The sequence below is a fragment of the Arachis stenosperma genome, chromosome 8 (genome assembly GCF_014773155.1).
Source record: "Arachis stenosperma cultivar V10309 chromosome 8, arast.V10309.gnm1.PFL2, whole genome shotgun sequence".
In the NCBI taxonomy this organism is placed as follows: Eukaryota; Viridiplantae; Streptophyta; class Magnoliopsida; order Fabales; family Fabaceae; genus Arachis; species Arachis stenosperma.
The window spans coordinates 34,051,434-34,074,006 of record NC_080384.1 but is presented as its reverse complement, the minus strand read 5'-3'; the positions used below and the strand labels follow the sequence as shown (position 1 = coordinate 34,074,006).

Below are 22,573 nucleotides of genomic sequence, written 5' to 3'. Positions count from 1 at the left end.
CTTCAGCACTTGTGGAAGTTCTTGATTACGATTTTAACAGGCAAGTTCTAGAAATAATATTCTTTTTGGAATGACATTTTAACATATCTCATTTGTACTTCAATTTAACTCTGACAACAACTAGAGTTAGGTTATTACAGATTTCATATGCCTATAGACCACATATAAATTTTTCTCATTGTGTAATTGATTTTCCTACTGCAATTTTGTTATCATGGATATGTTAAATTTCTATACAGAATAACATATTTGGTTCCCTCACTTATCTCATTCTATTTCAACATATTAACTAATCGCGTAGAACCTATTAGTTAAAATTAAATTGTTGTTTCAAAATCAAAGTAGACATACATCTTGAATTCGTTGTAACATATTACACATAATGCACATTGATCATTTTAGGTAACCATCTATTGTTTGTCCCAAAATTGCATTTTTTAATTATACTATGATTTTGATGGTTTCTACATGTGTTTTGTAACTATAGTTGCATTCGATGCAGAGAATTTAACGTGAACTTCGTACAGTGTCCAGAAGTTGAGGAACTATTGGCAAAGTTTGAACAAGGTGGGGACACAAGTCCGATTAACGTGGAACCCCTTCAAACGGTTGTGGCTAATAACTTACGCTATCACACCCCGAGTCCTGGAAGGCCTAGCTTTTCCCTTGGCTTGACACAGCTAGAGAAGTCACCGGCCACACCCCCTCATAACGGTCCATCCGAGGCTTAAGAGTGTGAAGTTAGGTGAGGAGAAGGAGAAAATAGTCTGGCGTTGGATTCGGAACTCTCGCCTCGACATACACGCGCCATTGGCTTCCTATGAAGGTAGGCCCTATATTCAACTGTCAAGGTTGGATTTGTGGACTGTGAAAGCACACGGTTGGGTCAACAACAGTGTTAGTTATTGAAACCCATGCTGTAGTTTCAATTAATTTGATTCTTGTACCCTGAGTTTCATGCGTGATTACTTTTTCTATGCAGATTATTCAATGGATGTGCAACACATTTAATTATGCTTGGCGGTGCGCGTTTCAAACGTGACTTCTATTGCGTGTCTCCAGGAATATTGGTATGAAGATTGTAATTTTTAAATCTCATCATAGCTATAGCATCACTGGATACTGCTTTGTCAACAGGAAACGGTTATAAGACAGCATAACTTGGATGCATTTCAAAACGGACCAGTTCCGGTATATGATGGATTCGGTCCAAATTTCGGAGACGACAACAGATTCTTTGACAAAATGGAGGCATAAAAAAGAAATTAGGTTAGACATTATTCTTTTTTATGTAGCACATGGTTAGCCTTTGTAGTATATTGACTTATTTGTCTGGGTCACTTAGTCTTTGTAAACTGAATAATGCTGTGAGAAATTTAAAAGGTGGTCTCATTTGTATTCTGCATGCAATTATTCATTCGTACGTCCTATATGTGAAAGTGAATTTGCTAAGTCATTTAACCAATAATGGTAAAGATTAAACCAACCTATGAAGTTTATGATATGTTTGTCGTGCATCTCACTCCATGGATTTCATATTTGCCTGTGTTGTTATTTGTGCTTTCTTTTTACAGTGGTTTATTCCAATGTGTTGGAAAGGGCACTGGTGGCTGTATGCTTTCAATGTGGCAGGGAAACAGGTGTTGGTAATTGATAGTTTGAAATGTGAGGAACCCACTGATGAAAGGAGAAAACTAGATGCATATACGGTAAGTTAGGACAACACGTGCAGTTTTCTCGAATTTGTCGATAAATAACTTCAACAGTCAACAAGGTATTGATGAGTTTTTTACAGGGTCGACTGCTTGAAGACATGTCCAAAGTGGCTATCCCAACTTACAAGCATACTTTGAATGGCCCAACTATTGCATATGCCTCAGTCCCCGTGCAACCCAATGGGTAACTATTAGTAATCGCCACACCTAGCAAATTCATGCTTTAGCAATTGATTTGACATTGATATCATACTGAATGGACCCTCGTTATTTACGTAGTTGGGATTGTGGCATCTTTGTAATTAAATTCATGGAATTATGGACTGAAGATTCTAGATTACATGAATGGGATGATGTAAGTTACTCTGTCGCTCATTTTCAGATTTTTTATTTCCGGTTCATGTTTCTTACAAAATTCAATCATCATCCTCGTCATTTTATACCCACAAGATATGCTTCTTGCTTTGAGAGGTCAGTTAATGCTGGACATTATCATGAGAGCGCACAATGAGAAAATAGAACAAGTGCGAACCTTGTTAGAAGAAAATGAGAAATGTGCACGCCGAAACCCTAGAAGAAACAAGAAAAAGGAGATGAAATCACCATTCACGGCACCAAGTACGAGGACATTGTTGAAACGGGTTGGGGAACAACAAAAACCGAAAATGGAGGAAGCAATAGTTGTACTTAGTCTTAAGAACAACGAAACCTTTATTTACTTATGTGTTTTTAGGCTTCGGTGTATATGGTCTTTTGCTGTTAGACTCTTGGTGTAAGATATATGATGTACATGTTTGGTTCTCTACTTACTCTGATTCTATTTCAAGAAAATAGCTCAGTGGAGAAATGCTATTGCTCAACAATAACCATCTAGTTAACAATAGGGTTGAACATCTGTTTTCTTATGAAAATGAACATCCAGGTTAAAATTCTAGTAAAACATCACACACAATAAGCCATGGAAATTTTATTTGACCATCTGCGTATAAGAAGAAGTAACCATCTGCTCTCGTAAAGATTTGAACATCCAGATTAAAATATTACTAACATATCAACCAAAATTCATTTAAATTATACATAATAACCATCTGGGAATACTAGGAATTATGAACATCTGAAATTCTACTGATTCGAGCATCCAATGAAAAATTCCTGAAACTGATCTCACACATACACGTTAACTATTCCGAAACAAGTATATATGGAAAGCCTTGTATAAACAACTGATTTTGTATTGATTCGAACATCCAAGTTAACACACTAATTAAAAGTCATACACAATAGAACATGTTAAATTGGTTTATTTGCAGCAAATTTGAATTGTAGATTGAAATAAATCATGTATAAATTCTTGGAACAACTGCATTCAACCCCGTAAAATAGATCTTCATAACGTAATACCACCCACCTCATCTATTGTCCATGATACATGAATGCCATTCGAAATCATATGTACATCAAGATGAAAAATAAATACACGCACACCCATGTCCAGCATATTCTTATTTTAGTCAAACGAGCTTAGCAAAGACATGAAGTTCCCCACTTGTTCCGGCGCATTCCGGGCAATAGGATCACTAGTGTTTGTATCCTGATATGTACTTGAACGAACCACCTGCTAAACGACCCAAAAATTACAACATTGAACTCCTGGCATAGTGTAATATCAAAAATAATAGTTCAAGTCATATTGACACAAGCATGTACTGGGGAAGCATTCTTGTTTATCCTCCGACTAGATTTGTTGAAGGACTTCTCAAGAGTTGATCCGAGCCTCTTACTCTTTGGCCGGCCCTTTGTAGAGACCAACGATGGTCCTTGGATGTCGACAACACTGAGAACATTCGAATTTTGTGAACAAACGCTGGTGTGTGTCTCCGCCACGCTCTCGGACCTCTTCTTAGCACGGTGCTCGCTCAGCTTGGCCCTTGTTTCTTCTAGAGCAGCATGCAGCAATGCTGTTTCATCGTCGTCATTTACGAACTCCTGCGCAATGTTGTAAAAGTGTGCACATAATCCCTTGAATGCATTATGACTCACATCTGACCGACTGACGTCGTGACTGCTCTTGATATAATTATGCTTGCACTTTAAATTCTTGCTCTATCGAGGGAGAACATAGCAGGCAGGTACTTTATACACTTTGAACGAATGAAAAATTTTAAGACAGTGATAGCACAACACACCTGAACTCTAAAAAAGATTGCACTCACAACGAACCTCATGTGTGGAGCAGTCAAAGTGGACGACGTACGAAACATAAACCATAGTATCATGTACTAATTTTTTCTCTTCCACCTTCATGCATACAACTGGCCCATCTTCAGTAACTACAGATGCTCTACAATCAGCCTTTTTCACAAACTCAAGTTGAACATCCCTAAACATGCTAGTAGTGTACTCTTGCTGAAATTGTCTCTCCATAGGCGAGCTCATTGCACAAGGTATAACTCCCCTGGAGTCTACTGCATCATCCTCCAATTCCCTCTGCTCCTTGGCTCCAAGCACATTGTCGTATTCATGAATAAATTGGACCAAGCTAGTCTTGCTGTGTAATTATCCACCATAAAATCCGTGCATGCTCTCACTCCTTTGCGTACTCTTCATGGCAGCCCAAAATTCACCCTTGAAGAATACAGGAACCCACATGCGTCGATGATCATCATAAAGATCTACAGAAAACACACAGTTCAAATTATAAGAAACCTTTAACTGAACTCATTATTACACAACAGATAAAGCCAGCTACCACATAATAATCAATTGAAAATCGTAATGTAATTGTACAACTACAAACCTGACAGCCATGTGTTGTCATGTAAAATGTACTCCTCTATAAATTCAAACCGTTTTTCCTCGAATGACTCCTCCATCCGAGAGTTGAAAATAATGTCCTTGATGTCGGCACAAAACTCTCCATACCAGCGATAACCTCCAAGCTTCTACGGAATCTTCTTCATGATGTGCCAGATGCACCAACGGTGACGTGTATTAGGTAACGCCTTTCTAATCGCACCATACATGGATCTGCATTGATCGGTAATGATGCACTGTGAAGCTTTTCCCATGCACGTCACCCATTAGGTAAAAACCCACTCATAACTCAAAATCTCCTCGTTACCCAACAGCGCACATCCAATGAGGGTCGACTTACCATGGTGGTTGACACCGACGAATGATGCAAACGGTAACTCATGCTTACACACGTAACCAAATGCCATTAAGAATTCCTAGTCACAACCACATGTAAAAAAGAATACCTAAAAAAAACCCACTACACCACCTGACCTGTTTGTACTTTAAGTGCTATCGAGTGAGACAACGTCTCCGCACTATTTATACGAAACCCTGCACCTTGTATCAACCCAAACTGCACTCCTAAATCTACACTCATCATCCAATTTTACTGCATAGAAGAAGTTTGGATTGATGTCCTTCATTCTCATAAAATAGTTCATCATCTCCCTTACATCTGCATTTATGTTGCTGGTTCGGAGTCTTGCTATAATATAGTTTCTTAAATCATTTTTTGAGAATCCCAGATTCGAGGGTCCCCAGCCTCATTTGCCAAAGCTAAGAAGGTCTTGTTTGGTCGAATCTCAGCCTCATCATTATTTTGAATCACGTACTTCACATGCATGGTCAGTTGCCTATACTCACGGTAGTGCACTGCCTTCTTCGCCGAACATGGGTGCGTGTGCCTCAGCTCAACCTTGAAGAAAAGCCACTCTTGGTTCTCCATATCAAATTTCACATATATTCTTGTCTTGCACCCGACGGCTGAAATCGGGTTCTTGCCCGTTGGTGCTTTGACACGAGACCCGCGGATGCGATCCCGATTACAGTGGATAGCCTGGTTAACGGGTTCCTTCGTGATCTTGTCAAATGTTGTCGTCCTTATCTTAGTTGCAAATCCAACTTTCTTTGCGTAGTTAACATAAAAATCATGAGCTAGTTGCAACTTCGCAAACCGCATTCTAACACTTGGTATTTCATATTCCTCCAGGGACCCGTGATCAGGTAACTACATATCAAGAAAAAAAAGAAAGCCATTAATTATGAAATCAAACATGCGGATCCTGACTGCATAAATTTAAACTACAATCCGAACCTTGTCATAAATATCGATCTCGTCACTCCCAATATCAGTAACATCCAACATTTGCGTGGCATGCACTTTCAACATAAACACACAAATTACAAAAAAAAATCAATTTTAATTCACAATCATGTACATAAAATCTCACTTACTAGTACAAGAAAATGCTACCTAAATTTATAGATCAAGTCATCCACCCAACCAATTTAAGCTTTACATCAAAGGTCTTTAAATGCTAATCATGGTAATTGAATCAATTATTTCACTAGAACTATTACACAATTATTATGACTATTACCTACTCTCTTTCACGTTAACACTGAATAGCATACAGCTGAAAATGCATCGGGTACAACTCCCATACACATAGTTCCTTCCTCGGTTTACCAACCACTACCACTAGTGCATATTTTTACTTTTAAGAGATGTCTTCTTTATGATATTAAGCATCCTGCATAACTGTATATATATACTCATCTTCTAATACTAACATGCAGGAAGCAAATACATCAAAAGTCTCACTTGATAACACCTGCATTTTTCCTTTTCATTATCAAAATATATCCTTCTTACCTATATTACCATTGGATACAACTCTAATTCAATTGATAACTCTTGCATTAACATTGCCTACATGCCACTGTATTTTATTTATGAGGGAGTATATTCAATTTTAATGGATTTTCATATAAGCTATTTCAACAAATAAGTATTTTCTTCCAGAAACACATCAATATGTCGTGCTTACAATTGTTCATCACATTTGACATACATATAAGACTAAATTATATGTAAAAAAATTCCTAAGCTTCGTTGACTGAAGCATTTTGCTCATGCATCTGAATACCAATTAACAACATAAAATTAAAAAAGCCACTTACGTTGATTCTAAACTATTTCTTCAACTAAAAATAATCGTCCATTGAAAAGCGTTTCGTACGTAACGATGCTCACCTTAGTCATTTGCACAAGATCGATGACGAGAGGTTCATCTATATTTTCATTTGGATTTGATGAACTCTCATTCCCGCCGAGAGATGGCACACAAACCACTGGTTCAGCCACAATGCACTCCGTTAATGAATTCTGACGGGGTGATTGGGGTGGAAGAACAAGCACACTTGAGACCCCATCTAATTGCGACATCGACATCGAACATACGAAACACATGCCTGCTTGTTGTGCTCGCCGGATGTCCGTGTGGTTGCGGCCCAACGGAGATCGAACAAAAAACGTGTAGGCGGTGCTGAACGAAGGCCTTGGCGGACTTTGACGCTGGTAGTAGGTGAGTCCGACAGCGGGGAGTGACGGGTGGGAAAGTAGTTCTCGGTGAGACCTCGAGACAATGGAAATGATACGGTATTGATAAACTGACTTCTACGTTGTGATCCTATAACTGCTTCTAATCCTATTTTTATTCAAAATTTAAATTTGAATTAATTCAAAATTAATTCATTATCCATAAATTTAATTTTAATTAAAAAATAACCCCATTGTAACCATTGTACAACAAGTATATTGGCTCCCTATACTTATTCTTTTAATTATTTGCACGCATGGTGAGACAATGTAGTGTGATGATTACACGTCTTAAGTATTCAACCAGAAATTAATATCTAAATAGATAACACAATGGTGAAGTGCAGATAAATGGATGCATGGTGTGATATCCACAAATGTGGACCTGTGAAGATCAGAGACCTGCAAAATGCAGGTAACGTTTTGCAGGCGTTGGAATAAAAAATGCAGGCCCTCCAAAAAACAGGCTGCGATTGGTGAGGGAAGGGAACAAGCAAGCGAAACGTGCCCTGCATGCCGACAGGACCAGGGCTTGACCAACTTCGGACTACGCAAAACGCAGGATGCGTTTGTCAGTGAACTAGAGCCAAACGCAGGTTGCGTTTTGCAGGCTCCCTAGCTGCATGCGCACCACGTGTTCTCGGAGGGGGTTCAACTGGTCCTTATAAGCGAGAAACGCAGATTGAAAGGGAAGTAAAGTTTCTGAAGCAAAACTAGTTACTGAAGAAATAATTGAGGGAGAGTGAGAAAGCTATGAAAGAGCTTGCTGAAGAAGAACAACTACATGGTATAGGAAAAAAAAATGATGCGTGACTATACCAAACCAGAAGATCATATTACTGAATATTTGGATCATCTTCAATTTGTAAGTAATTTTTTTTAATATTTAACAATAAATATATAGATGTATTCGAATTTTATTTATTTGTGTTGTAATTAGTAGTATTGAGGTTATTAATATTATTATAACTAATATTATGTTGTTATTAATTTCCCATTACGATTTAATTTTTTTAATACTGTTATTATATTATTATTATTATTAATAGGCAAATTAATCTCTGTATTATTAGTGAAGTTGTTATTATTATTATTATTATTATTATTATTATTATTATTATTATTATTATTATTATTATTATTATTACAGTGGGTATGTTAATAAAAATAATTTATTAATAATTTTTAATAACAATAATGTGTAATAATTTATTATTATTTTTTAGTAATTTATTATTATTTTTTATGATAGTAATAATAATAATAATACTGTTAATAGTAAACGGTTTTTTTAATAATGTTTACGTAGAAAGAAAATTATTATGTTTAATAAATTAGTAATATTTTGTAATAATAATTAATACTGTATGTTAATAACAAACCGTTTAGGTTTTAGATATTATAATAAATTATTATTATTATTGTTATTATTGTTATATTTGGGTAATTATTATTATAATTAGTGTTATTATGATTATTTTATAATACTGATTATGATAGTGAGAATAAGTTATTATTAATTTTTAATAATTAATAATACTGTTTAATAAATAATAGATAAATATTTATGATTTTTTAACAATTTATTATTATGTTTTAATCGATATTATTTAGAATTTAATAATTATCATTTTTTTTGCAGGCTATCAGAAATTTGTTGCCCAGAAAACTAGATCCGCCAGATACCTTTAACGAGGTAGCTATAGTGACATTGGCATTGACTGGGTTTCAACACGTTTCGTGAGTAGGCGAAATGAGAGGTCATTCTGCACTACTGAGTGCTTTGGTGAAACGCTGGAGGCTGAAACTCACATGTTTCATCTTCCGGTCGGTGAAGTGACGGTAATGCTGGAAGATGTGAGCTATATTCTTGGTCTCCCGATTAATGGGGAGGCCGTTACGGGTAGATCAGATAGCAGCAACTAGTTTTTGGTGGAGAACTGTATTGCGTGTTTTAGTCGGGAGCCCGGTCCGGACAATCACGTGTTGAAAAAGGTTAATATTGCTTGGGTCCGATGTGCAGAGATAGTGAGCCGTGTGATACTCAGGAGTCTCTCGAGCGGTACGTCCGAGCGCACATTTTCTGCGTGCTCGGTGCAATTGTGTTTCTGGATAAGTCGACCGTTTCATTGAACTCGAAGTTTCTACCGCTATTTCGGGATTTCCACCGGATTTCAGGGTATAGTTGGGGAGTAACTAGTCTGGCACACCTATACAGATCATTGTGTCGTGCCTCACGATACAACTGCAAGAAAATGGATGACCTACTGATACTGCTTTTTGTTTGGGCGTGGGAGCGTATGCCGTTCCTGGCACCTATACCCCGCGATCAACTCAACGATATTGGTATTCCATTAGTGTGACGATATTGGCTTTTATCGTTATTGCTATTGTTATTATTATTATTAAGGTCATTCATTTTATTATTATTATTATTATTATTATTATTATTATTATTATTATTATTATTATTATGTTCTTCTTATTAATATTGTTATTTTGTTTTCGTTAGGTGGAGTCATTGGCGCCGACATACGAGATATATACGGCGGCTTACTGCGCATTTTAGGCGAGGACTCGACGACATGGGAGTTGACGACGTAAGTTGTACCATTAATGTCCAATGTTTTTATTCAGAAGAATAGTTTTTCTAATCAGTCTCTTGGTAACTATTGTGCAGTTTATATGGCGGACATATATGGGAGTGGGAATTCCTGATGGCCTCGCTCCCCATATGGTTATGTGCTCCATCCAGTCGCCTCTAGTGTCATTCGAGTGCATAGAATGGCACGCGACAGACCGGGTCAGACGACAGTTCGGGATGCAGCAGCTACCACCAGACCCTGCGTTCGACCTTGGTCGTGATCACTGCAAGCGGTTGACAAGAGCACAGAACCATGACTGGGGACAGATTTACAGTCAATGGGTTAACAGATGGACATTTGACCGCTATAACACATTGCAGCTTGGCGAGGAGATTATTGACTTCCATCCTCTCCCAGTGTACTACGACTGGTACACGCAGCAGTATGGAATTCACATGCGACTGTCAGATAGAGTTCCAGGCGAAGAGGTTGGCACCGATGAACCACAACAGCAACAGGAAGGACCAGCTGGCCCTCACCAAGAAGTCTCGCCTCATGAGCAATAGGAACAGGTATTGTTTTTAATTCCTAGTATCATGATTATTAGGTTTATAAATAGTTATCAGTAATTACTATTAATTGTATTTAATTGTTAATTAGGTGCCTGCATATGAGTACCACTATCAGGTCCCGGCGTATAAGCACCAGGTTCAGATGCCAGCATATGCCCATCAGTTTCAGGACTCGGCATATGTCCAGCAGTATCAGGACCCGGCATATGTCCAGCAATTTCAGGACCCGGCATATTACCAGCAGTGGCCGGCATATCAGCAGCAGGCAGTATATATACCGGAACCACAGCCGCCTCAGGCACCTGAGTCCTACATACCACATCTGGTAATTCCAGTCGAGGGTGACTTTAGTCTGTTGGGTGGATTGGACACCATCAGCTTCTCTGAGGTCCTGAGAGATACAGATTTTCTCGGCCCGATGCAACCGCAGGAAGGGCCTGCAACATCTTATCATTCTGGTGGTCGTCGCGCCACTTTAGGTCATGCTAGTGACTTCGACTTTGATCACTCGACGGGTCATGTAGATCCGCCTGGTCCGTCCGCACCACCACGTGGTCAGTTGTTTGATTTGAATGAGTACCCGCAGCAGGAAGAGGGAGACTTGGGATACGACTTGCAGCACTAGTATGATCTTAGTGGAGCCAGTGCTCTGGGGATGAGTGGCAGCGGTTTGTATAACACTAGTGGTGCGAGCATGACAGATTTTGGCAGTGGTCCTGACGTCGGCAGTGGGCTAGACGCCGGTGTGTCTCAGGGTCATCCGTATAACTTACGGACACAGTCTGCGCCTCCGGACAAATGCACCCCATCCTAGTATTCGAAGAAGGCGCCGAGGAAGTAGTCTATTGCAGTTGATGTTAAATTCAGGGTTGTATTCACATTTCTATTCAAAATTTGTATTCAGTATTATTATTATGACACATTTAGATAATTCTGTTTAGTAGTTATTATTATGACATATTTAGCTTTGTTTCCGTGTAACTCTAAAAAATGTTAACTAGGTTGAAAACTTTATTTATCATAACGTGGTTGAAAAGTTTATTTATCATAAATTGTTAACTAGGTTAAAGTAAATGACGATGTTACAAAAAAGTAACATATAATTGTAAAGTAGCTCATAACAAAGTTACATTGAAAAGCTTAACCACTAATGACCTCTAGCAAAGCTTGGACCTGCGCGTTGAGGACATCGGCTGTGGCTATGTCCCTCGCGTCCACATATAGTGCACTGGCGAGGACCACGCATCTCATGCGAATACATCTCATTCAAGTAGCGGGTGGACTTCGGTCTTCCTTTCGTCGCGCGCCTCAATGTTCAGTTGGCGATCACCTTCGCTCCTTCGTATCTATCCCATGTAGATGGGTCACCCATCGGAACAAACTCGCCTCTGTACACCTTGCGAATTTCAGACATCTTGTACACATCGTGCACGTACACTTGCCAATTGAGACGCTGGTTGGCGCAACATGCAAGCATGTGGCGACATGGAAGTCGCTCGACCTGGAAATGGCCACAGTCGCAGTGTCGTTGCGCAAGGTTGACCGTGTAAATGGTACCATCTTGCATTTTGCGAACCTCAAACATCTCGTTGCACCTGTCGAACCGGTTGACCACAACGTTTCCTGCACGTCAGAAACTTTCTTCCACTCTCTTCGTTGCAAACTCTGAATACGTGAATCCGTTGCGGAGACGCTCATGAGCCTCGGTACTCTTCCGAGTGAACAACTCATTCAGCCGATAGAAAGTTGACCGGACCAGGGCAGTCACAGGAAGGTTGCGTGCCCCCTTCAGGACAGAATTTATGCACTCTACCAAGTTTGTCGTCATATGTCCCCAACGATGACCACCATCGAATGCCAACACCCATCTCTCAACACCGATTTCATCGCACCATTGAGTATATGCCTCACCACGCTCTTTAAGCCTTTGGTAGTTTTTGTTGTACTCCTACTCCGTTCTAGAATAGCCTGTTGAACAAACTATTTAGTCATAAGCAGATGCCACAAATTTACTATGAATAGAACCATAACAGCGAGTTGAAATACATGTGTTCACCACGAGTTTATGCAAATATGGAGCCTTGAACCTCCTTAATAAGTTGGAGCCGATGTGCCTGATGCAGTACATGTGCCACGCCCTTGGTGGTGACCATGCACCGTTACTGCGAGCTATTGCAGCGTCGATGGAGGTATGGCGGTTAGAAATAATACCCACACCATCAATGGTAACAACGTATCTCCGCAAATTCGTTAGGAAAAACTCCCATGCGTCTGCTGTCTCGCCCTCGACTCTGGCAAATGTAATAAGTACAATGTTTTGATTCTCATCTTGTGCAACCGCTACCAGAAGTGCACCTTTATATTTTCCGTACAGGTGTGTGCCATCAACATGCACCAGTGGCTTGCAGTGTCTGAATGCTACAATACACGAATAGAAGCTCCAAAAAACGCGGTGCAAAACTCTTACACCTTGAACTTCCTCACTCTCACGGTAAACGGGTAGCATTTTAATTTGAACACGAGACCTTGGCATCTTCACTGTCATTACTTTCAACCATACTGGAAGAGTCTGGTAAGAAACTTTCCAGTCACCAAAAACTTTTACGACAGCTTTCTGCTTTGCCAACTAAGCCTTGCGGTAACTCACAGTGTAGTTGAACCTGCCTTGAACTTCTGTAATAATAGACTTCACCTTTATCGAGGGGTCTGCTTCGATCAACGATCTAATGGCATCTGCAATTGTGTCTGAGTCCAACTTGGCATGATCTTGTGAAATCGTGCCCATGGTGCATGTGTGCTTGCCATTGTATCTCCTGATCTCCCAACAAGCTTTTTTTCGAATCAAGCTAGCTTGGATAAGGCAGTCGCACCATGCACCATACCCCTTGCATTTCGCATAGAATGTCTGCGGCTCAGACTAATACACAGTGTAATCAACTCCTCTAGAGATGGTGTAGCTTTTGATTGCAGATATCACCGACTCTCTCGAACCAAATTCCATTCCGACACTAAACTCGCCATCTTCCGCCGCAACGTTGCCTTCACATACGACATGCGCACCACCATCAGTCAGACAAGGCAAATAAATTAAGCACTATAGAAAACTTGAGTTAATAATCATAACATACCTATATTCGCATACTCAGGAAATTTTGGGGCATGCATGGCTTCGAGATCTAAAGTCCGCATAAAAGACGGAATACCAAACAGGTGTTGGCTTACAATGGCATTCGCCTCATTCTGCACCGCCGGATTGCCTGCCAAGTCTCCATAATCGTTTTCGTCATCGACTTCATAGTTAGCTTCGAATTCCTCTTCGCTGTCATTATTATCTTCTTCTTAATCTATATCCTCGAGCTCATCAACATTGACCTTGTCGCCGACCGTACCCATCCCCGGTTGCTGTTCAAACTCAACGTACAGCTCTATCACCGGCACGTGAAATCGGGTTTGTCGATAAATATAGAACATCTGCTGCATGCTTACTTCGTCAGTGATGGACATTATTTGAAACTGTATCAGCCCACCAAATACTTGGACAGGATTCCTGTACAAAATGTTGCTCATCCTTTTCGAAATGTGACTTTGTATGTTCACACAAAGACCATTTCGCAACTCTATAAAACTCGTGTCGTACGGAATAGCAAATGAAAATGGACATTCACAAACAAAAGCTACTCCTTTGTGTGTATTCGATATAATCTCACCGTTATAATACACTCGTATATTTGTAATATCCTCCATATTCTCACTATTTTTACCCTTCTAAAAACCAAAAAATTTCACAAGCATCAGATACATGAAAGAAAAAGGAATGGGAGTACAAGTGAAGAAGAGAAGTAAGGTGTGAGTTGGAATTAGTTGTGTTAGATATTTATATGCAAGGCTCTTTATTAAAATATTATTTCGCATACAAAACATAAGTTGCGTTTTGTATATTTTAAAAAAAGTTTAGGCCCAAATAAAACGCAATTTATGTTTTTTCTTCTTCAAAAAAGATTGAAATAGTCCATATGACAAACGCAATCTGCGTTTTACTTTTTAAAAAATAAATTAATAAATTTTTTTGACAAACGTAACCTACGTTCTTGCTTTTTTCATAAATAAAAAAAATCAAATGCAAAACAAAAGTTATGTTTTGTTTAATTTGGAACAAAAAAAACGAAATGTTGATAAATGAAAAAAGAAAGCTGCCTTTTTTTCCTGACACCTATAGCAGTGAACATTTTTGCTATGTCTCTATTTAATGGTGTTCCACCGTGAGCTTCTCTATTTACAAAAAAATAAGCCGCATTCAACACTCGTCAACCGACCTCACAAACCACTACTGCATGCCAATTCTCACGTACCTATCTCATCACATCCAATGCATGCAGTTGTATCGAAACTAGTACTTATGCTCTTCCAATTTGTCACACAAAAATGAATGCCACCCATATTGTGATGATGCAATGCACAGAAAACTTTGGTTAATAATAAAAATGCTTTCATTATTTTTTTTTCCAACATGCTGATTTCGATATTCAAATCCATACGCATAGTATTGAGTATTGACTCACAATATAATGTTAGGGTTAGAAGTTGGAATCATTTCTATTAATAATGATAGGAATAATATAGAACAAATTTTCTAAAATTAATAAATTAACAAAAACTTAAAATAAAAAATAATTAATATTAAATTTACAACTTCTATATTTATAATTTCTATTATATGATATAATAGAAATTAGAGGACTAATAAAATTTATTATTTTTTATTAATAATTAGTTAATAATAATAAAAATATGAGTTAAAAATATATTTAGAATATTATACTAGAATTAGATTAACTAAAAATACTGATTAATAACAATAAATACTCTTAAATATTTGGTACAAATCCAAATGATATATATCACACATTTTCAACCAATTGAATATTGGGGTAATATATTTGGATCGGGTCATAGAAGTGTAATTGGGGCAGAAAAAATAACAAAAAAAAGGAATTTCAAAAAGCGAAAGGTGCTGATAGACGGTTACAGTTTCGGTTAGTTGGGTAGCGTTTGTTTTTGGAAGTAGGACACAAATACATGGATAACACATGTTTAAAAATTGTTTGGAAGCAGATATATAGACATTGAACACATTGTCTTCGAGACAGTTTTTTTATTTTTGTATCCACTCTTTTACGAAAAACAATGATAGACACAAAATTTAGAAGAGTAGATCAGTGGACACGGACTTTTTGTACTTTCTTTTTCCTGATTTTTCTCTATCTCTTTCTTTTTTAGGTACTCTCTCTCTTGTAGAATTTTTTATTGGAGTGAATAATTCTTTATTTATTATCGTTTTTATTTCAATAGCATTTTAATCTTATATTATATTATTTGATTTGTAATAAAAATAATTAATCTTAAAACTTTTGAAAGATAAATATTATTAAAAGCAAAATTGATCTTTTAAAATATTAAAAAATAATTTATAAGTTGTAATTGATTTTATATAATTTAAAGAAAAATCAGTTTTTTTTAAAAGAAAAATTAATTTTTAAATTAAAAAATTAGTTTTTTAAATAAAAATAGATTTTTATGCGCAAAAATTAATTTTTTTATATAAAAATAATTTTTTTAAATTAATTTTTTATTTAAAATTAATTTAACTTATTAATCTAAACAAAAAATTTTTATAATCTTGGTTGGTATTGTTCCATTAATTGATTTGATTAGTGTTACTTTTTCTGAAGTGATTTTTTCTGTAGAAGTATTATTATCATGCTTGACATGCATGTAATGGAAATTTCTTGCCGCATTAAAAATATGTATAGTATATATTGTATACTTTACTTCTTTAGCTTGCGTAACTTTTAGAAGCTTGTTTTTCTTGATTATTCCATGTAGATTTTATTATTCTGATCTTTTGCATTCTCTAATTAGGTATATTAAATTATTTTTTTATTATGATAAAAAATAGTCTCACAGTCTACAAATTCAACCTAACAGAATTTATAAATTCAGTTTTAATTTTAACTTTTGTTATCTTATCTTATCTTTATGTTATCATCTTATCTTATCTTTGCTTTTCTTTTTAGTAAACAATACTCTATATATATTTAGTTTTACTCTTAGAATTCAATCAATTAAAAAATACATACCAAAATATTTTTTATCTTTGCGTACTCTTTTGTACTCTTTGAATTTTTTTAAGGTACAACATTTTTGTAACTTGCAACACAAAGATGGATCCAAATAAGAAATCAGAGGAAACAGCAGCAACTTCAGAAATGGATAAGGACAAAATGGCAGCATCATCAGAAGAACCAGCACCAACTTTAGACATGGATATACTAGAAGAAGCAGAATCATCGGAAGAAGAACCAGCATCATCAGAAAAAGAAACCGCGGATGCTGCGGAAATCGAGGCCAGATTAATTGCTGAATCAGTGTTCCAAGAAAAGGTGGCCGAACTAGCAGCCATACGTATGCAAGCACGAAATCTTGCTGAACAATTCCGAAAAGGCTTAAAAGATTCTCACAGAGTTGCGGGATAAAAGTTAGTTTTCTAGATAATTAACCAACTACTCATTAATAAAAAACAAAGTTTAATTTCCATAACCATAACACTTTTCAAATAGTGATTAACCATTAATTGTTCTTGTTCTCTTCATCATGTGGCAGCTATGCGTGAGGCAATCAAACTCAACCGGCCTCTTTTGAAGGATGATCAGGACGACGATGATAAAGATAAAGATAAAGATGAATAGATTTGTTTGTACTAATAAGGCTTCTACATAGCTGATGAATTCTCTACAATTTTGATATAGTACTTGGTCTACGTAATTTTTCAACGGAATATCTCAGAAGCCTGAAGGAAAATAATGTGTCACCGAACTACAGTTTTTACCTGTATTTGCTAACTATGAACTATATAATAGTTAATGAATAAATAGTTCCATATGCATATTGGATTTCAATATTTCGAGTGTAAATAAAACTTGATGGATGGAATAATGTTGTAATGGTACTCTTTTATAGTTTTAGTTGATGAAGTCTTTAGCATGTCATTTGTTGTTCTACCTGCTGGGGCATCATTTACATATACATTATTATAATTGACTACATACAGAGGTTTGGGTAGTTAAAATACATAGCCGAAAAGTTGAACAAAGTTTAAGGACTTAAGTAAAAATTAAACATGAATGGCCAATGATACAAGTTTTCTACCTTAGTTTATGACAAAAAATAGTCTCACAGTCTACAAATTCAACCTAACAGAATTTATAAATTCAGTTTTAATTTTAACTTTTGTTATCTTATCTTATCTTTATGTTATCATCTTATCTTATCTTTGCTTTTCTTTTTAGTAAACAATACTCTATATATATTTAGTTTTACTCTTAGAATTCAATCAATTAAAAAATACATACCAAAGTATTTTTTATCTTTGCGTACTCTTTTTGTACTCTTTGAATTTTGTTAAGGTACAACATTTTTGTAACTTGCAACACAAAGATGGATCCAAATAAGAAATCAGAGGAAGCAGCAGCAACTTCAGAAATGGATAAGGGCAAAATGGCAGCATCATCAGAAGAACCAGCACCAACTTTAGACATGGATATATTAGAAGAAGAAGAATCATCGGAAAAAGAACCAGCATCATCAGAAGAAGAAACCGCGGATGCTGCGAAAATCGAGGCTAGATTAATTGCTGAATCAGTGTTCCAAGGAAAGGTGGCCGAACTAGCAGCCATACGTATGCAAGCACGAAATCTTACTGAACAATCCCGAATAGGCTTAAAAATTCTCACAGAGTTGCGGGATAAAAGTTAGTTTTCTAGATAATTAACCAACTACTCATTAATGAAAAACAAAGTTTAATTTCCATAACATAACACTTTTCGAATAGTAATTAACCATTAATTGTTCTTGTTCTCTTCATCATGTGGCAGCTATGCGTGAGGCAATCAAACTCAACCGGCCTCTTTTGAAGGATGATCAGGACGGCGATGATAAAGAAAAATAGATTTGTTTGTACTAATAAGGCTTCTACATACCTGATGAATTCTCTACAATTTTGATATAGTATTTGGTCTACGTAATTTTTCACAGAATATCTCAGAAGGCTGAAAGAAAATAATGTGTCACCGAATTACAGTTTTTACCTGTATTTGTTAACTATGATGATCATGAGATGAACACACTATATAATAGTTAATGAATAAATAGTTCCATATGCATATTGGATTTCAATATTTCGAGTGTAAATGAAACTTGATGGATGGAATAATGTTGTAATGGTACTCTTTTATAGTTTTAGTTGATGAAGTCTTTAGCATGTCATTTGTTGTTCTACCTGCTGGGGCATCATTTACATATACATTATTATAATTGACTACATACAGAGGTTTGGGTAGTTAAAATACATACCCGAAAAGTTGAACAAAGTTTAAGGACTTAGTAAAAATTAAACATAAATGGCCAATGATACAAGTATTTAAAGAAGTTGAGGGAAAAAAATTGGTTCTGACTCAGATAATCCGTCCACACCAAAATAAAAAGATGTAAAAAATAAAATGAAATACAAAGAGTAATTATTTCAAGCTCTAGTAACTTTATCCTCAAGCTTATTTTGGCAGTCTAACTAAAATAACAGTTGAAGATTCTGATCACCTGCTCCAAACTTGAGCTAATCGAAAAGTACATTATTCATTCCAAATGTCCCGGTCCTATCCCGACCATGTTGATTTGAATGCATGTATAATAAATTGCAGTGAAACCTTTTAATGTCCTCCCTATCTTTAAGCCTTAAACTATGTGTTGATCTTTTTCTTTCTTGTTATACTGGTTTAATTTGTTGCTTAATATTCTCTTATTTGAGATTTTACAAAGAAAAATAATAGGTTGATAAACTACCTTATATATGACATTGCAGGTTCTGGAGTTTCTTTAAAAGAGTTAGAGTATAGGGTTTAGCTTGTTCTTTAAAGAAGCTTTTGAAAGGGTAAAATATAAGTATTGTTAATATGATTAATTCTTGCTGATGCTTTGGCTAAATATGCAGCATCTAATTGCATACAGTAATTGAAATGGAATGAGCTTTGGATCAGTAGTAAAACTTGGAACAAAATTTTGAGGAAACCAAAAATTTAATATAAAAATTTAATAATAATACTTATATTAAAATAAAATTTATAAATAAAATTATTTTTTAAGTTTGTTATTAATAAGATAATAAATATAAAATGGTTTATAACGATACTTTTCAAATATTTAGTGACTTGAAATCTTCAATAATTGAATCAGAATTAAACTTTTCAGTAATTTATAATATTTATTAATTTTTTATCATATAAAAAATTAAATTAAATAAATAGTAAAATATAAAATAATATTAAATTAAATAAATAAATAATACCTAATTTTTTTTATATTTTTAGTTTTTTTTGTTAGATAACTTTTTGTGTTGTGAATGCCAACAAATATCTATTCAGTTCAGTTCAAATCCAACATGTTTTTAATATTTAAAACTAAAAACTATTGTATAATAAAAATAAGAGATGAAGATTAAACTTAGGTGTTTTAGGACATAATAAAATATTTGAGTCAATTGAATTATTTTTTATTTTTTAAAAAAATACTACTAATTTTTTTTTAAAAAAATTGGATAATCTCCATTCTCTCAACTAAGCTCTATTCGTGTAAAAAGATTTAATGGTGTTGTTACAACGAAACATAGTACCTCGTATTTGGTGTATTTTCTTTTTTTTCTTCTTATCCTTTGACACTAAAAAAATTTATATATCATTTCCTTTATTTATATTTTATAGCTAGTTGCTCGATCTACTCTTTTAGAAGCATGTATGTTTTTCTTAATTAGTCATTATTATTTGTTAAATGTACTTTTCCTTCTTCATTCAAGACAACATAGGTTTAGTTTAGTAATCAATTTATTTTTATCCCTTCTTATGTTGATTATTATAAAATTACATATAGGTATATAACATTGTTTTTCATATTCAATTTATTAGGTCATATCTTCTTTTAAAAGATAAAATGAAATCATATCTTTTAATTTGTTGTTAGTCTTATCTTATATCTATTTTAAACTTAATTAATCATATCTCACATTTTATATATAAATATAACAAGAAGAATCTAATTTTCATGTATTTGTTTTTAGTTATATATTGTCACATTATTAAAAATAACTATTTGTTTACATTGAATTCTTTTAGTTTTTTTTTACATAAATTCTCAAAAAGATGGAAGAAAAACAATTACAACAAAAACATTCAAAAAATTAATGTTTGGTACATTCTCTTTTTAACATTTAAAATACAAATTCAAAGATCTTTAAAATCAAATTGTTTAAAACTAAAAAATTAGAGAATCAAAATTATAATCTAAATAAAATTCGAAATAATCAATTACGGATTTTAATGTATTTTTCTTTTACTTAGAACGCAACGACAGATATATGTTTTCAGTTTAATTAATCTAATTCAAAAATATCACTTTTTTGTTACCTAATTTCAAATAACATATTAGAAAATCTATTTTATTTTTAATTCATTGATAATGTTTTTTTTTTGTAAATTTAATTCACTGAAGCCAACTTGAGTTAAACAAAAGGAATAAAAAATATTAAAAATACATGCAAATGAATACTATAATTAGACAATAAATTAAAAAATAATAATATATTAAGACGGTTATAGTTTCGGTTAGATAATTAGTTAGTTATTTATTTATTTATCGTGAATATGGCTGAACACTGCGCTTTGCACTATTGACATCAACAGTAAATAGTAGAATACACATTCATTGCCTCCCTATACTTCTTCACAGTCTAATCGTAAGTAAGTTCATCACTCATCATACATATCATCCATTCAATAGTAAATAAAGTCGAGGAAATTAATGGATAAGCAAGCAATCTTAAATAAAGTGGGGAGCTAGAGGGTTCTATATGTTTTGATAGATGATATTTATTTTCCTTTTTGTCCGTACGTTGTTTTTTCTAGCTAGGTCTGATCTTGAATATAGCTCGATGGTTCATGTTGTTTGTGATGCTCAAGGGTAAATACGGTAATCCAGGTTTCTTGGAAGATGACTTTGTTGGTTGTGTGAGAAACATGTGTATCTATCTCTTCAACGACGATGTTATACCCATGCAAGTGAGACCCTTGACCAGTGGATTTCCTATTTTGTCCCTGATATGATGCCGCTTAAGTCAAGTGGCCTATCCACTCTGTCAGTGGATCTTGAAATTTTATTAGATGCCCGATAATGAAGTTCGTCGCACATAATTTCATTTCCTCTCTCCCATGTTTATATGAATTGACCACCCCGAAGAAGCATAGATATTTTGAAATTTCCAGGGTTTTCCGTGCACTTTTGTAGTATAAAGTATGAATTAATACTAAGAAATTTAATTATAAGTTTGTGTGATAAAGATACTAAAATAATTCAGAATTTGTTCATATTTTGGTTTAATGAATAAAAGATAGGTTCAATAGGACAAAAGGTCCACTATTAAAATGGTCTCTTACGATAAATTTTGATTTCTTAAAGAGGTTGGACATTAAGAAAAAAATCAATTCTATTTGATCTAAATAAACAATTAATTTTAGATATTTTTCTGCTAGATCTTAATAGATTTTTGAAATAAAAAGAATAATTATCTATAAAAAAAAAAAATAGAATTATTCTAATAAAGGTAGTTAACTGTTCTATTATAAATATATTGAAACTCACAGGTATAACTCACATTCTACTCTACTAAAAACTTATTTAAAATTATTGCTAACTTAAATATTGAAATCTCTTACAGATATCACCATTCACTTTCTCACAAAAAACTCGAATAGATGATTGTTACGGTGGGTAACCGGAGATTAATAAGATGGATGACGTTGGTTGGCCCAAACGTGTGAAGGAGGAAGTTTCCGAATGGATCTGCAACTTCGGGAGGCTCCGTCCGACTTGCTTGTGCCAGGAGAGGGGGTGGTACCTGCAAAGATACTCCGATGCCTAAGTTAGCAAGAGTGTGAGCAGGTCTAGAGAGTATTGGGCTTAGAGATACCTGAGGGGAGTCAGCGTATTTATAGTGGTGAGCCAATAACCACCGTTGGAGTAGTGCCATATTTTTAGGGTGTTAACCGTCCCATTATCTTAGGGTGGTTAAGATATGGCGCGATGAAGTGGTTAGAGAGATTTTAGGGACAGTTACTCATTTGAATGAGTGCTTATCTGCCAGCTATTCTCCGTTCCGACTTCTTCAGACCAAGTCGGGGTTAACACCGACTTCTTAGTACGAAG

At 35.1% G+C, this 22,573-nt stretch overlaps 1 protein-coding gene across 1 annotated transcript; it reads right to left on the bottom strand.

The window, feature by feature from the left end:
- Nucleotides 1–11,585: 11,585 nt before the first annotated feature.
- On the bottom strand, nt 11,586–13,055 carry LOC130945850 (uncharacterized). The gene is made up of 4 exons (XM_057874546.1): nt 12,918–13,055; nt 12,327–12,839; nt 11,944–12,218; nt 11,586–11,865 (listed from the first exon to the last, which is right to left on the bottom strand). Exons 1-4 carry the CDS (start codon nt 13,053–13,055, stop codon nt 11,586–11,588), a joined length of 1,206 nt encoding a protein of 401 aa, XP_057730529.1.
- Nucleotides 13,056–22,573: the final 9,518 nt, after the last annotated feature.

What these genes read in the sequence shown, in the direction of transcription:
- LOC130945850 (XM_057874546.1), bottom strand. Translation starts at nt 13,055, where the DNA reads ATGGGCACGATTTCACAAGATCATGCCAAGTTGGACTCAGACACAATT. An exon ending in AAGGCAGGTTCAACTACACT is followed by an intron (nt 12,840 to 12,917) that starts GTGAGTTACCGC and finishes GTTTCTTACCAG; the next exon opens with ACTCTTCCAGTATGGTTGAA. An exon ending in CGTCTCCGCAACGGATTCAC is followed by an intron (nt 11,866 to 11,943) that starts GTATTCAGAGTT and finishes CCGGTTCGACAG; the next exon opens with GTGCAACGAGATGTTTGAGG.